The sequence below is a fragment of the Triticum urartu genome, chromosome 4A (assembly GCF_056163025.1).
Source record: "Triticum urartu cultivar PI428250 chromosome 4A, HENAU_Tu73, whole genome shotgun sequence".
NCBI classification, from domain to species: domain Eukaryota; kingdom Viridiplantae; phylum Streptophyta; class Magnoliopsida; order Poales; family Poaceae; genus Triticum; species Triticum urartu.
The window spans coordinates 507,314,919-507,327,309 of NC_141876.1; the positions used below are offsets into that span (position 1 = coordinate 507,314,919).

General features: G+C 44.8%; 1 protein-coding gene across 1 annotated transcript; it reads left to right on the top strand.

Moving 5' to 3' along the window:
- Nucleotides 1-471: 471 nt before the first annotated feature.
- Nucleotides 472-7,144, top strand: LOC125552395 (steroid (22S)-hydroxylase). The gene is made up of 8 exons (XM_048715932.2): nt 472-964; nt 1,064-1,397; nt 1,589-1,741; nt 3,700-3,951; nt 4,133-4,225; nt 5,016-5,094; nt 5,208-5,314; nt 6,645-7,144. Exons 1-8 carry the CDS (start codon nt 708-710, stop codon nt 6,888-6,890), a joined length of 1,521 nt encoding a protein of 506 aa, XP_048571889.1. The 5' UTR covers nt 472-707; the 3' UTR covers nt 6,891-7,144.
- The last annotated feature ends 5,247 nt before the right edge of the window (nt 7,145-12,391 follow it).

Here is a 12,391-nt window from a genome sequence, read left to right on the forward strand (position 1 = left end):
TTATATCGATGAATGTGAAATTGTGAATAACGTGTGTACTATTTGATCTACCTATTGGGCACCCAATGGGTATGGATGCCCGCCGGGTATGGGTACGGGTAAGTTTCATATCCATGGGTACGGGTATGGGTAGAATATTGTACTCATTGACTACACGGGTATGGTATTGCTCTACCACCTCATACTCTATCAATTGCCATCCTTGAGGGTGTGTGTGGGTGTTCATAAGGATGAGTTATGCAGGCATCTGCATATGTTAAAAAAAACACGAGGGCAAAATTAGGACGGAGAGAGTAATGATTATTTGTCTTTCCAAATCCTAGAGAAATATAGTGTAGAGGAAAAGAAAAGAGGTGGCAGTGTCCCCACGCCCTGCGCCGCACCAAAAATTAATATCTGGCTAAAGAATCCCCACAACCACCTCCTCCCTCCCTGTCACACACCTCAAAAACTTATATAAGAGCACCACAACAGAGAGAGGGGAGGTCGCGAAGTGGGCACCTTCCTAGCAAGATTTTCTTTGCACAAAGCTTGCAGAGAGAGAAATCTTTAGAGCTTAAAGCCACTCTTTAATCCAGCCCCGGTTTTATTTTCTCTCTCTCTCTCCAACCCATCATCTCTCGCACACACGCCAACGCGGCGAGCGAGTGATCGAGAAGGGAATTAAATTCCAGGACACCGCGGGCTCTCAATCGGATCGGTAGCTCATGGCCGCCATCATGGCCTCCATAACCAGCGAGCTCCTTTTCTTCCTCCCCTTCATCCTCCTGGCCCTGCTCACCTTCTACACCAGCGCCGTGGCTAAATGCCATGGCCTCCACCGGTGGAGCGGCCGGACCAAGAAGAGGCGGCCGAACCTGCCGCCCGGCGCCGTCGGCTGGCCCTTCATCGGCGAGACCTTCGGGTACCTCCGCGCCCACCCGGCCACCTCCATCGGCCAGTTCATGGACCAGCACATCGCACGGTCGGTACATACACACACATGCATACATACATCAGTACAGGCATGCGAGCAGGCGTGGACGATCGATCGGGCATTCGGGCTGACGTCGCATGGATGCAGGTACGGCAAGATATACCGGTCGAGCCTGTTCGGGGACCGGACGGTGGTGTCGGCGGACGCGGGGCTGAACCGGTACATCCTGCAGAACGAGGGGCGGCTGTTCGAGTGCAGCTACCCGCGGAGCATCGGCGGCATCCTTGGCAAATGGTCCATGCTGGTGCTCGTCGGCGACCCCCACCGCGAGATGCGCTCCATCTCCCTCAACTTCCTCAGCTCCGTCCGCCTCCGCGCCGTGCTCCTCCCGGAGGTGGAGCGCCACACCCTCCTCGTCCTCCGCGACTGGCTGCCTTCCTCCTCCTCCGCCGTCTTCTCCGCCCAGCACGAAGCCAAGAAGGTAAACCACCAACTGTCCGATTAACCGCGCGCCATGCACAGCGCCTGCATAGCACACACCTACACGCCGCGCACGCACCCGCGGCAGCGGGGTGATGGTGGCGGCGTGGTCCATGCAAGCAAGCAAGCGAGATCGTACCCCCGCCCGGCTGCTAATTAACGATGGATGGATGCGTTCGTTGGTGCGTGCAGTTCACGTTTAACCTGATGGCGAAGAACATCATGAGCATGGACCCCGGCGAGGAGGAGACGGAGCGGCTGAGGCTCGAGTACATCACGTTCATGAAGGGGGTGGTGTCCGCGCCCCTCAACTTCCCCGGCACGGCCTACTGGAAGGCCCTCAAGGTGAGTCGATCACTACTCCTTCCTTCCTACACAAACACAACAGCAACACTCAGCAGTCAACACGCCGCTAGTACCGCTAGCAACCTGTCCCTCTCTCTGCGCGCACGCTTGGGTGTCTCGTCTAGTACCGAAAAATAAGTTCGAGATTATGAAAGAAACCTCCTTTGTCTTGTAGCTTTTGTTTTCTGGTCAGTTGTCCTCTCACGGGAAGCATATGTTTTTTTTATCTTCCTTATAGTACAACCAAAGGGAAGCATATGTTTTGACATTGTTACTGTACTATGCAATTTCATTTCATATCGTCGTCGTGTATACATGGCCCATGCACCGATGTTGCATATGCAGAGAGCCATCAGAAGAAGGGACGCATTAATATACTACTACTTACATGGCAGCATGTAGCTAGCTAGTAGGGGTGTGGGTTCGGAATAGTGGATGGTCCAAAGGATCGGTGCACACGTACGACTGCATCAGGTCCAATCAGACACCACTGGATCCGTATCATCGATGCTTATTTTCTTTCTGCTAAAGCCACTTCCACTGCCACCCTTCTATCTATATATAGAATGAATTTTTGCACCGGTGTTTGCACAAAATTAGTTTCTCGTCACTGCATGTATGGGCACCTAAAAGAAAGAAACACTTTTTTCATTCTAATAGTAGGTATAATAAAAGAAGGAACTCTTGAGAGAATAGTGAAAAGCTAGGTTTCCTTTTACAAACGTTGGTTGAAAGGTGTGTGTCCATCTAGGTCAAGCCAGTTGGTGCATGGTTGGGATCGTTTTTAGCTAGCTAGGGGCTAGGGTTAATCAGCCAGTCGATCTACTTAATTATGCATGGCAATAAAATCATATATAGTTGATACCACTGCATAGTGCTACTAGTAGTAGTGAACATGTAGCTAGAAAACCATTCATGCAAAGGACATGGCGCCGGTGCTACCTGTGATTAGATCGATCAACTCTTGTTTCTTTTTCCCGGCGTCCTGCTTTGCCCGGCCTCGGAGGTACTACTGATCATCACTCATGGGCGCATAAAATGTTGCCCGCTTTTTACTGCTTGTGAGGTCACACTCAAATGATCTTTATTGATTGCTCCCAGATGCAGCATGCAGCATGCATGCATGCATGCTCTCACACTCTTTCTCTCCCCTACACACGGCCCGTGCTCAACAGCACACAATTGCAACTTGGAGTTTTGACCTCTTAGAAAAAGTTCAGTGACCAACCTCCATAATTTGGCATGATTATATGTTGGGGGAATCATCATTTATCATGATTCAACCGCTGACCAACTCTTTACCACACTGGAACCACATTTATGTCGCCAGGCACGCTATTAGCAACCCTCTTAATTTTGTTTTAATTAAGCACCCCTTGTTAGCTGAGATCAATCCTTTATATACAGTATACCTAGATTGATGTAGAGGGAAATTTTGTCAAGCAAATGGTTGGTGTCATCAATGTTGGCATATACATGCTTGATTTATGAAATGTGTAAAGCGATTTTGCATTGTATAGTCGTGCTTAGGAAGTTCTTCCCGTTGCCTATTCGCCAACCTACAAACGTTCCTAAACATAAAAGTGAAAAAAAAATACAGATTGAGAAGAAAAAGAAAAACCAAAAGAGCAAGCCCTTTTTTTGTTTAATTATCACTTTTTAATTGTCAGAGCGCCAAAAAGGGAGAAGGACAATAATTTGTAGGCTGGAGAAGTATCCTGTTTTATTTGACGGCAGCTATGTTGAAAAGATATGAATTGCTCCAAAACAGAAAGCTATCACAAGGCACGATCTTAGGCCAGTAGGCGGTTAGGCAACATCTTAACGACAGTGACATGTCCAATTTTCTCCTAGCAAGTCCCAACAAAATTACCGCATATGACTTTGCGCTATAACTTTATTTTGTTCTATCGTGAAAAACATCATATAATTCTTATTTACCATGTGTTTGCGTGCAGTCGCGAGCCACCATACTTGGAGTAATAGAGAGGAAAATGGAGGAGAGGCTTGAGAAAATGAACAAGGAGGCCTCGAGCATGGAAGAAGATGATCTTCTCGGGTGGGCGATGAAGCAATCCAATCTTTCGAAAGAACAAATATTGGACCTCTTGCTGAGCCTGCTCTTTGCCGGGCATGAGACATCGTCAATGGCGCTTGCCCTCGCCATCTTCTTCCTCGAAGGTTGCCCTAAAGCCGTCGAAGAACTGCGGGTACGTACAAATTCAGTCTACTATTACACCAACTCAAACTGATCTCTGCTAAACCGGACATAGCTATCTTTCGGAAGAAAACACACACACACACACACACACTCATTTCAGTACATACATGGATGGTGAAATGCACCAGAAATATCATGGAAATATTGACAGTGAATCCGTGGCCGTGCAGGAGGAGCATCTTGAGATTGCTAGGAGACAGAAGCTGAGAGGGGAGTGCAAGCTGAGCTGGGAAGACTACAAAGAGATGGTTTTCACGCAATGCGTAAGGCCCCTTTGATTTGTCCGTTCCCGTTTCCTCCCTCGTAATATCAGTGCAAGATATGTGCGCGTGACCTGGCCTTTTGTTGGCTACTTCCAGCTGCTAGTAGCACAAGGCTCCTCGTCTAGGTGCGTAGCGCAATAGGAACTTCCCAAAATGCCATGCAAGAGCGGGATCGAGAGGCTCCGTCGTCGACGCAAGTTGGCCAGCCACTCGTTTGGACCGTATGGTGTCCGCTTGCTCTTCTGTCTAGCTAGCAGCCGATGGCTTTTGTTTTGGAGGTTTGCCGATGCAGTGCGTGGCCAATGGATGGATGGTTTTGCATTCTTGCCAGGATCCAAAATGGTCTGAGAAGTACGTGTTGTTGGGCGTATATGCCAGCGTCCATCAAGAAGCCAAGAAGGTATCTTTGTCGTGTGCCCTGGTATCCAGACGGCACGAGCAGAACACGTCAAACATACACCATCTAGTCTGGTAAAAAAATCAGTGATTTGGGCTAAACTAACCGGGGTCGGGACAATGGCTTCTTTGCCATGGGGAAATATCGCTGTCCATACACAGTTTGATGCCAAGGCAGGTCATCCGATCCCCTGAAAAGTTGGGGAGCACATGCCCTCCTTGGTACAGTAGTAGTATAGTATCGTGGGTGTTGTGCTACTGTGTGGAACTATACACTGTGTCATTGTACACCGAAATAGCATCTTCTGATCCTACATTCCAACTGCCGAACTCTCTTGTTTGGGAGTACAGAAGTGACAAATGTTGGACTCATTATTTGCGTCTTTTGTTGCAGGTTATAAACGAGACCTTGCGGCTAGGCAACGTGGTCAGGTTCCTGCACCGGAAGGTCATTCGAGATGTGCACTACAATGGTTGGTGGCTTAACTCTCTCTTCATGTGTGCATTTCTTTGACAGTACTTACTACCGAACTTCTTCTTCCTATGGAGTTGCTGAATGTTTGCATGTGCATCGACTGACTGACAGGGTATGACATTCCGAGCGGGTGGAAAATTCTGCCGGTGTTAGCGGCGGTGCATCTCGACTCGTCGCTCTACGAGGACCCCAGCAGCTTCAACCCTTGGAGATGGCAGGTCGGTGCCTGAACGATGCTTGCAATTTCATTTCTATTCACACAAAATCAACCAGAACCATGATTGATATCTCGTGAAAATCGATCCATGTTTAAAAGAAGAGTGAATTCCATTTTTTACCTTGTAGTTGTACATTTGTGACACATATTACCCTATTTAGCGAAACTTTTATCGAAATGTCAGATTTTGAAGACTTTTAACACGGTTTTACCCCAGTTTTACATTTTGTTTGTTTATGGTCGATAGGATCGGCATGTTGCGTCATTGATTCGTAAAAAAAACTGTAAGGATCGGAGGGCATCATTGACGATCTTGTCCAAGCTTCTCTTGTCTATCTGTTCCACTCCTTGTGGCCGTCCACATGTTTTTGGATACAGGGCGTCACCTCACACCTTACCTAATGGACACGCATCAAAAAACAAGGGTCCAAAGATTTCAAAAGGGGTATTCTAGACGAATTTTCACTCGAAGGGGTAATTAGTGTCACAAATGTATAAATATGGGGTAAAAAGTGGAATTCACTCTTAAAAGAAGAAGAAAAATATGTCTAGCAGTTGCTGTTATTCAGTCAATCATAGGCCTTGATGACGTTTTGCACAGTGAAACTTAATTCAGGGGCAAAGAATGCGCACGATCGGGCTAATAAATGTGTTCCTAATCGGAGTACAGTGGTGCATAGACTAGCTGGAGCAGATTGTGGAAATGCACGACTTTTCAGCTCCACTCGACGATAACAACACGCACGCACGGACGGGCCTGACATGAAAGGGAATGTTGAGCTCGCATGCGCACGTGTGCTCCTGATGTGGTCCGGCCGATCAAAAGAGACGTGTTTGCTCCCTCTCGCTCTGTCTTCCTCTCGCCCGGTCAAAGGAGCCCCCATTGTCCGTGCTCTCGTGCGTGTCATGGGGGTTCACCGGGTCGCCACCATCTACTAGTGTAGCTAGGCATAAACTTACGCTAGCTATGCTATGCAGCCAGCAGCTTGGACTCTACTGTGTGCGCATGGTCCAAGCGGAAGAGAATCCAATCAGTGGGCGATTGGAACGGGTCGGGGACCCGTCCATCTCCGTGCACATCCCATCCTTATCCGTCACGTACAAAACGACGCCATTAATCACGACTCTAATGCCCGTGGGGAATATGTGGTCGTGGCAACAGCACCACCACCACTTCGATCACCATGACGAAGACAAATGCATTCAGTCAGGTTCAGAGGGGTTGACGATGTATAGCTGCATGCATCCACTGATGTAGAGGCCGGGGGTAATCCTTCTTTTGTAAAAGAAAAAGGTGTTGATGATGTGTGTTTGCTGTTTGTTTGTTGCAGGGCAACGCCTCTGGGGTGGCGCAGAACAGCAACTTCATGCCCTACGGCGGCGGCACGAGGCTCTGCGCCGGGTCGGAGCTCGCCAAGCTCGAGATGGCCATCTTCCTGCACCACCTGGTGCTCAACTTCCGGTGGGAGCTCGCCGAGCCGGACCAGGCGTTCGTCTACCCGTTCGTCGACTTCCCCAAGGGGCTGCCCATCAGGGTCCATAGGATTGCGCAGGAGGAGGAAGGAGAAGGGGAGTAAAGCGTTTTGACCGTGGACATATATGGTCGGTGCTTCAGTCTAGCGTCTAGGGGAGAGTATACAGAGGAAATGTACACATGTCCGTCCTTGTTTTCTTTCCCTTTGGGGCTTGTGTTATGTAGATGGGATAAACAAAGTTGCTAGGGTGTTACCATAAGAGGAAATGTTGGTAGGCTCAGCAGTAGAGTTGTAATAAGGCCGGCCCACAGCCCACTAGTAAGTGATTCCAAAGAGTAGGCCTAGCGGTCTTGCTATCTTGCCTCGTTCCTCCAGCCAATTCGTATTTGATCCTAAAGAAAAAGGCAATTCATATTTTCCCCTAAAAAAAGCAATTCATATTTGGCGCTTCAGGCGCCACTTATAGGCATCTTTGCAAATGACGCATACCATCCTAGCACACACATGCCTAGGAATTGGGCCGTCCTGTTTAATTTATTTTCTTTTGCACTGCATACTTATTGCGCGCGCATTGATGGAACCACTGCCACATAAAATGTTGTGACAGTCCTGGTCACTCTTTGGCGATTTGGTATGCTGGAAGGCCATTCATGAACAAAATTTCCAAAGTTCTCATGCAACACCAGTTTATCACACGTTACTTAACTGAATTTGAAGCTTCTCATACGAAACAACAGAACCGGCGACCGACAGCTATGCGGTAGGGACCTGGGGGTTTGACTCTTCCGCCCCTAGCTTTGCTAAGTTGAACGTTAATGGGGCATTTCCCAGATTGCACAAATTCAGGTTCTTTTGGTGCGGTTTGCAGGGGCTCTAATGGATTATATATGGGGTCTTCGACCATCAACTGTCATGATGTTTTAGATCCAGCAACTCTCGAAGCTTTAGCCTGATGTAAGGCACTAGCTCTAGCGAAGGATTTGTGTCTCTGTAATATTCTGATTGCATCAGATTGCAAAGAAGTTATACAAGATATCAAATCTGTTTCTCGTGCCAAGCATGCAAGTATAATCATAGAGATCATCATCATTGCCCTTGAGTTCTAGTCCTGCTCTTCCATCTTCGAAAGACGGGAGTCCAATATCGAGGCCTATAGTCTTGCTAAATTCGCTGTAAACCTTTCTGTAGGTCAACATACAAGGGTCAGCCCCAGATACTCGTTGTATGACTATGAACTCTATTGTTAATCAATATAAAGTGAAGCATGTTTAGCATAAAAAAAATGATTGTGTGTGCAGTTTTCAGGTGCCACACGTGTATTACGATTTTGGAAGCTTTTAGATGCTTCTCAAACTAGTTTTCTTCCAGTGTTTTGCCTTCTTTCTGGTTTTCTTCTTTTACTTTTTCATGTATTTTTTCTTGTAAAATTCAAATACATTTTTTTTACAAATTTGTGTTTTTTAGATTGATGAGATTTTTTCAAACTCACAACCTTTTCAAATCCACAAAAAAATTGATATCGATGAACTGTTTTGAAATTGGTGATTTTTAAATAAATTTTGTGAAAAAATTCAAATTCATGATATTTTTAAAATCATGGATTTTTTTCCAATGCGAAAACTTTTTCCAAATTCGTTAACTTTTTTTTACAGATTTTGTTAATTTACCGAACAAATACATTTTTTAAACTCATGAATTTTTTTCAAAATTCGTTAAATTATTTTGTACTCGCAATTCTTTTACATATATAATATGTTCCAATCTTTTGAAAAGTCAATGGCCAATGGTTCAAATGGTGAGTGGTCTAGGTCAAAATGACGACCGAGTGAAACAACAACCATCGAGGGAGCTGAGCGATCGAGCAGTTGCTCGTGCTTGATGGGCCGGCCCAACAGACTATGGGCGTGGGCACCGGCTGGACAAGTTGCGCATAAGGCATTGTATAGGCAAAATCAGTAGTTTAGGAGCACTCTTTGCAAAGGTCACCCCCATCTCTCCATGTTGCGACAAGTGTCGCATTGCATGTGCATTACTTGTCGCAACCTACGAGTTTTCCCTTTTTCGTAGATTCATTTATTTAAAATATTTTATATTTCAAACCGTGCATCCAAATCTCGAACCCTTTTCACCGTTGGATTCCTCACGTCGAGATCTTTAAAGCTAGATCCCATGTTGATAGGTTTCAACGAACCTTTTTCACGAAAAAAACCAGACGAAAAAACCAAACCTTTCTAGTTGTGGCAAACATACAAGTACAATCAGAGAGATCATCATCACTGCCACTAAGTTCTAGTCCCGCTCTTTCATCTTCGAAGGACGGGAGTCCAATGTCGAGGCATATAGCCTCCCTAAATTCGATATGAACCTTTCTATGGGTTGACATACGTGGCATGGTTATCCCCCTCATATTCATTGTATTACTATGAACTCTTGTTATTAATCAATAAAGTGGAGCGTATCTAGCCTCAGAGAAAAATTTATTGCGCTCGAAATTTTCACGTGTCACACCTGTATTACATCTTTGGAAGATTCTAGATGCTTTTCAAACTATTTTTATTCTGTTTTTGGTTTCTTTTCATTTTCCCCTTTTTATTTCCATTTTATTTTACTTTTTTATTTTTTTATTTTTTTTCCTTTTTTCATTCATGACATTTTTTGTCAAATTCGTGATTTTTCATTGATGGATTTTTTTCGTGAACATTTTTTCAAATTCATGAACTTTTCCAAATCCGCGGCCATTTTTTAAATTTGTGGATTTTTTAAAGTTCATGATTTTAAAAAATCATTGGCTTGATCTAATGCATGATTTTTTTTCAAATTTCACAAAACATTTTATCAAACCGATGGAGTTTTTCCAAATTTATGAACTTTTTTCTAATGCATATTTTTTTTCAAATTTGTGAACTTATTTTGTATTCGTGAAAAATTTCAAATTTAATTTTTTTTGAAAAGTCAATGGTCAATGGGTCAAAGAGTCAGTGTCAAGGTCAAAGGGATGACCGAGCAAAATAACAACCATCAAGTAGTTGCTCGTGCTTGATGAGCCATCACAATAAACGAGGCGCGTGAAGAAGTTCGCACACGTAAACAAATTTGTCCAATGAATATTCATTGCCAAAATAATCCTATAGATAGGACATGGTGTCATAAGGAGCGAGTTGGAGCCCTCAAGCAGGACATGGCGAGGCCGGAGCACTCGAGTTGGGTGCGGCGAAGTCGGAATTGATCATGGGAGTCGATGTGGTGATGGTGTAACGAAGCGACAAGGTCGTCTTGGTGAACCAACGATGCAATGTAGTTGAAGCCGATTTATTTGGGCGAGAAGGTCTGCATGTTTGGGATGGAGTATACGGTGTAGCGAGGTACGCAGCAAGTTCATGCGGGAGGTCCGTGGAGTAAGGCTTGCGCGAGGAGGTTTGCCTACGTTGTCCATGTGGGAAGGTCCATGCGGTGCGATCCGCGCGATGAAGTGCGTGGAGGAGGTTTGATACGTCCATTTGGCATCATGTTTTTCTACTGTAATTTATGATGTTTTTACCAATATAATACTTTATGGTGCCATTCTAATGTCTTTTCTCTCTTAATTTGCAAGATTTGCATGAAGAGGGAGATTGCTGGCAACTGGAATTCTGGACCTGAAAAAGCTACATCAGAGATACCTATTCTGCATAATTCCAAATGAGCTGAAATTTCACGGAGAATTATTTTGGAATATGTAAAAAATACTGGAGAAAAGAAATACTATAGGAGGCCACCTAGGTGCCCACAAGGCACCAGGGCGCGCCCACGACCGTGGGCGCGCCCAGGTGGCTTGTAGGGCCCCTGGCCAGCCTCCGTGGCCCATCTTCCGGTATATAATCCCATTTCCCTAGAAAAAATAGAGAGAAGACTTTCGGGATGAAGTGTCGCCGTCTCGAGGCGGAACCTGGGTAGGAGCACGTTTGCTCTCCGGCGGAGCGATTCTACTGGGGATACTTCCCTCTGGGAGGGGGAAATCGAAGCCATCTACATCACCAACGATCCTGTCATCGTGGGAGGACCAATCTTCATCAACATATTCAACAACACCATCTCATCTCAAACCCTAGTTCATCTCTTGTATTCAATCTCTGTCTCAAAACCTCAGATTGGTACCTCTGGGTTGCTAGTAGTGTTGATTACATCTTGTAATTGATGCTAGTTGGTTTATTTCATGGAAGATTATATGTTCGGATCCTTGATGCTATTCAATACCCCTCTGATCTTGAACATGACTATAATTTCCGAGTAGTTTCTTTTGTTCTTGAGGACATGGGAGAAGTCTTGTCATAAGTAATCATGTGAATTTCGTATTCGTTCGATATTTTGATGATATGTGTGTTGTTGCTTTCTTTAGTGGTGTCATGTGAACGTCAACTACATGACACTTTACCATCTTTGGGACTAAGGGAAGACATTATGGAGTATTAATTAGATGATGGATTGCTAGAGTGACAAAACTTAAACCCTAGTTTATGCGCTATTCCGTAAGGGGCTGATTTGGATCCATATGTTTCATGCTATGGTTAGATTTATCTTAATTCTTATTTTGTAGTTGCGGATGCTTGCGTGAGGGGTTAATCATAAGTGGGAGGCTTGTTCAAGTAAGAAAAGCACCCAAGCACCAGTCCACCCACATACCAAATTATCAAAGTAGCAAATGCAAATCAAACAAACATGATGAAAGTTACTACATAAATTCCCATGTGTGATCAAGAACACTTTGCTTACTATACGAGACCATTCCGGCCAGTCCTTTGCTACAAAAAGGATTGGGCTACCTTTCTGCACTTTTGTTACCATTACTACTCATTCGTCGTTACAAAATTACCTTGCTATCAAACTACTTGTTACCGATAATTTCAGTGCTTACAGACAAAACCTTGCTGAAAACCGCTTGTCATTTCCTTCTGCTCCTCGTTGGGTTCGACACTCTTACTTATCGAAAGGCCTATGATTGATCCCATATACTTGTGGCTCATCAAGACTCTTTTCTGGTGCCATTGCCGAGGAGTGAAGCGCCTTTGATGAGTGGAATTTGATAAGGAAACATTTATATTACGTGCTGAAATTTACTGTCACTTGTTACTATGGAAAACTATCCTTCGAGGGGTTTGTTTGGGGTATCTTCACCTCGATTGGAGGCATAAAGAGTTGATCCTCAACCTACTGCACCTACTGAAAATGTTTATTATGAGATTCCTTATGCAGGAGATGGAACAATACATCCTGATATGCACCTAGTCTATGTGGATGAAGTTTGTGGATTATTTAAGCTTGCAAGTTTATCCGAGGATGGATCTAAGAAGAAAGTTTTCCACATGATGTACACATGCCCCAATCATGATCTCCCAAGAGAAATTATCTTACATAATTTTTATGCTCGACTTTCTCATAATGATCAAACCATGCTCGATTCTTCTTCTACTAGTTCCTTTATGAAGGAAACTTAAAGCACAAGTGCTCTCATGGTGGTTTTGGTAATTAATGTCAACATATCTTTTGCTGGACTAATAGCTTTATCTAGTACATTTCAGACAAGTTCAACAGTGGCATCGCAAGGACAAGAGGATGTGGACCCCTTC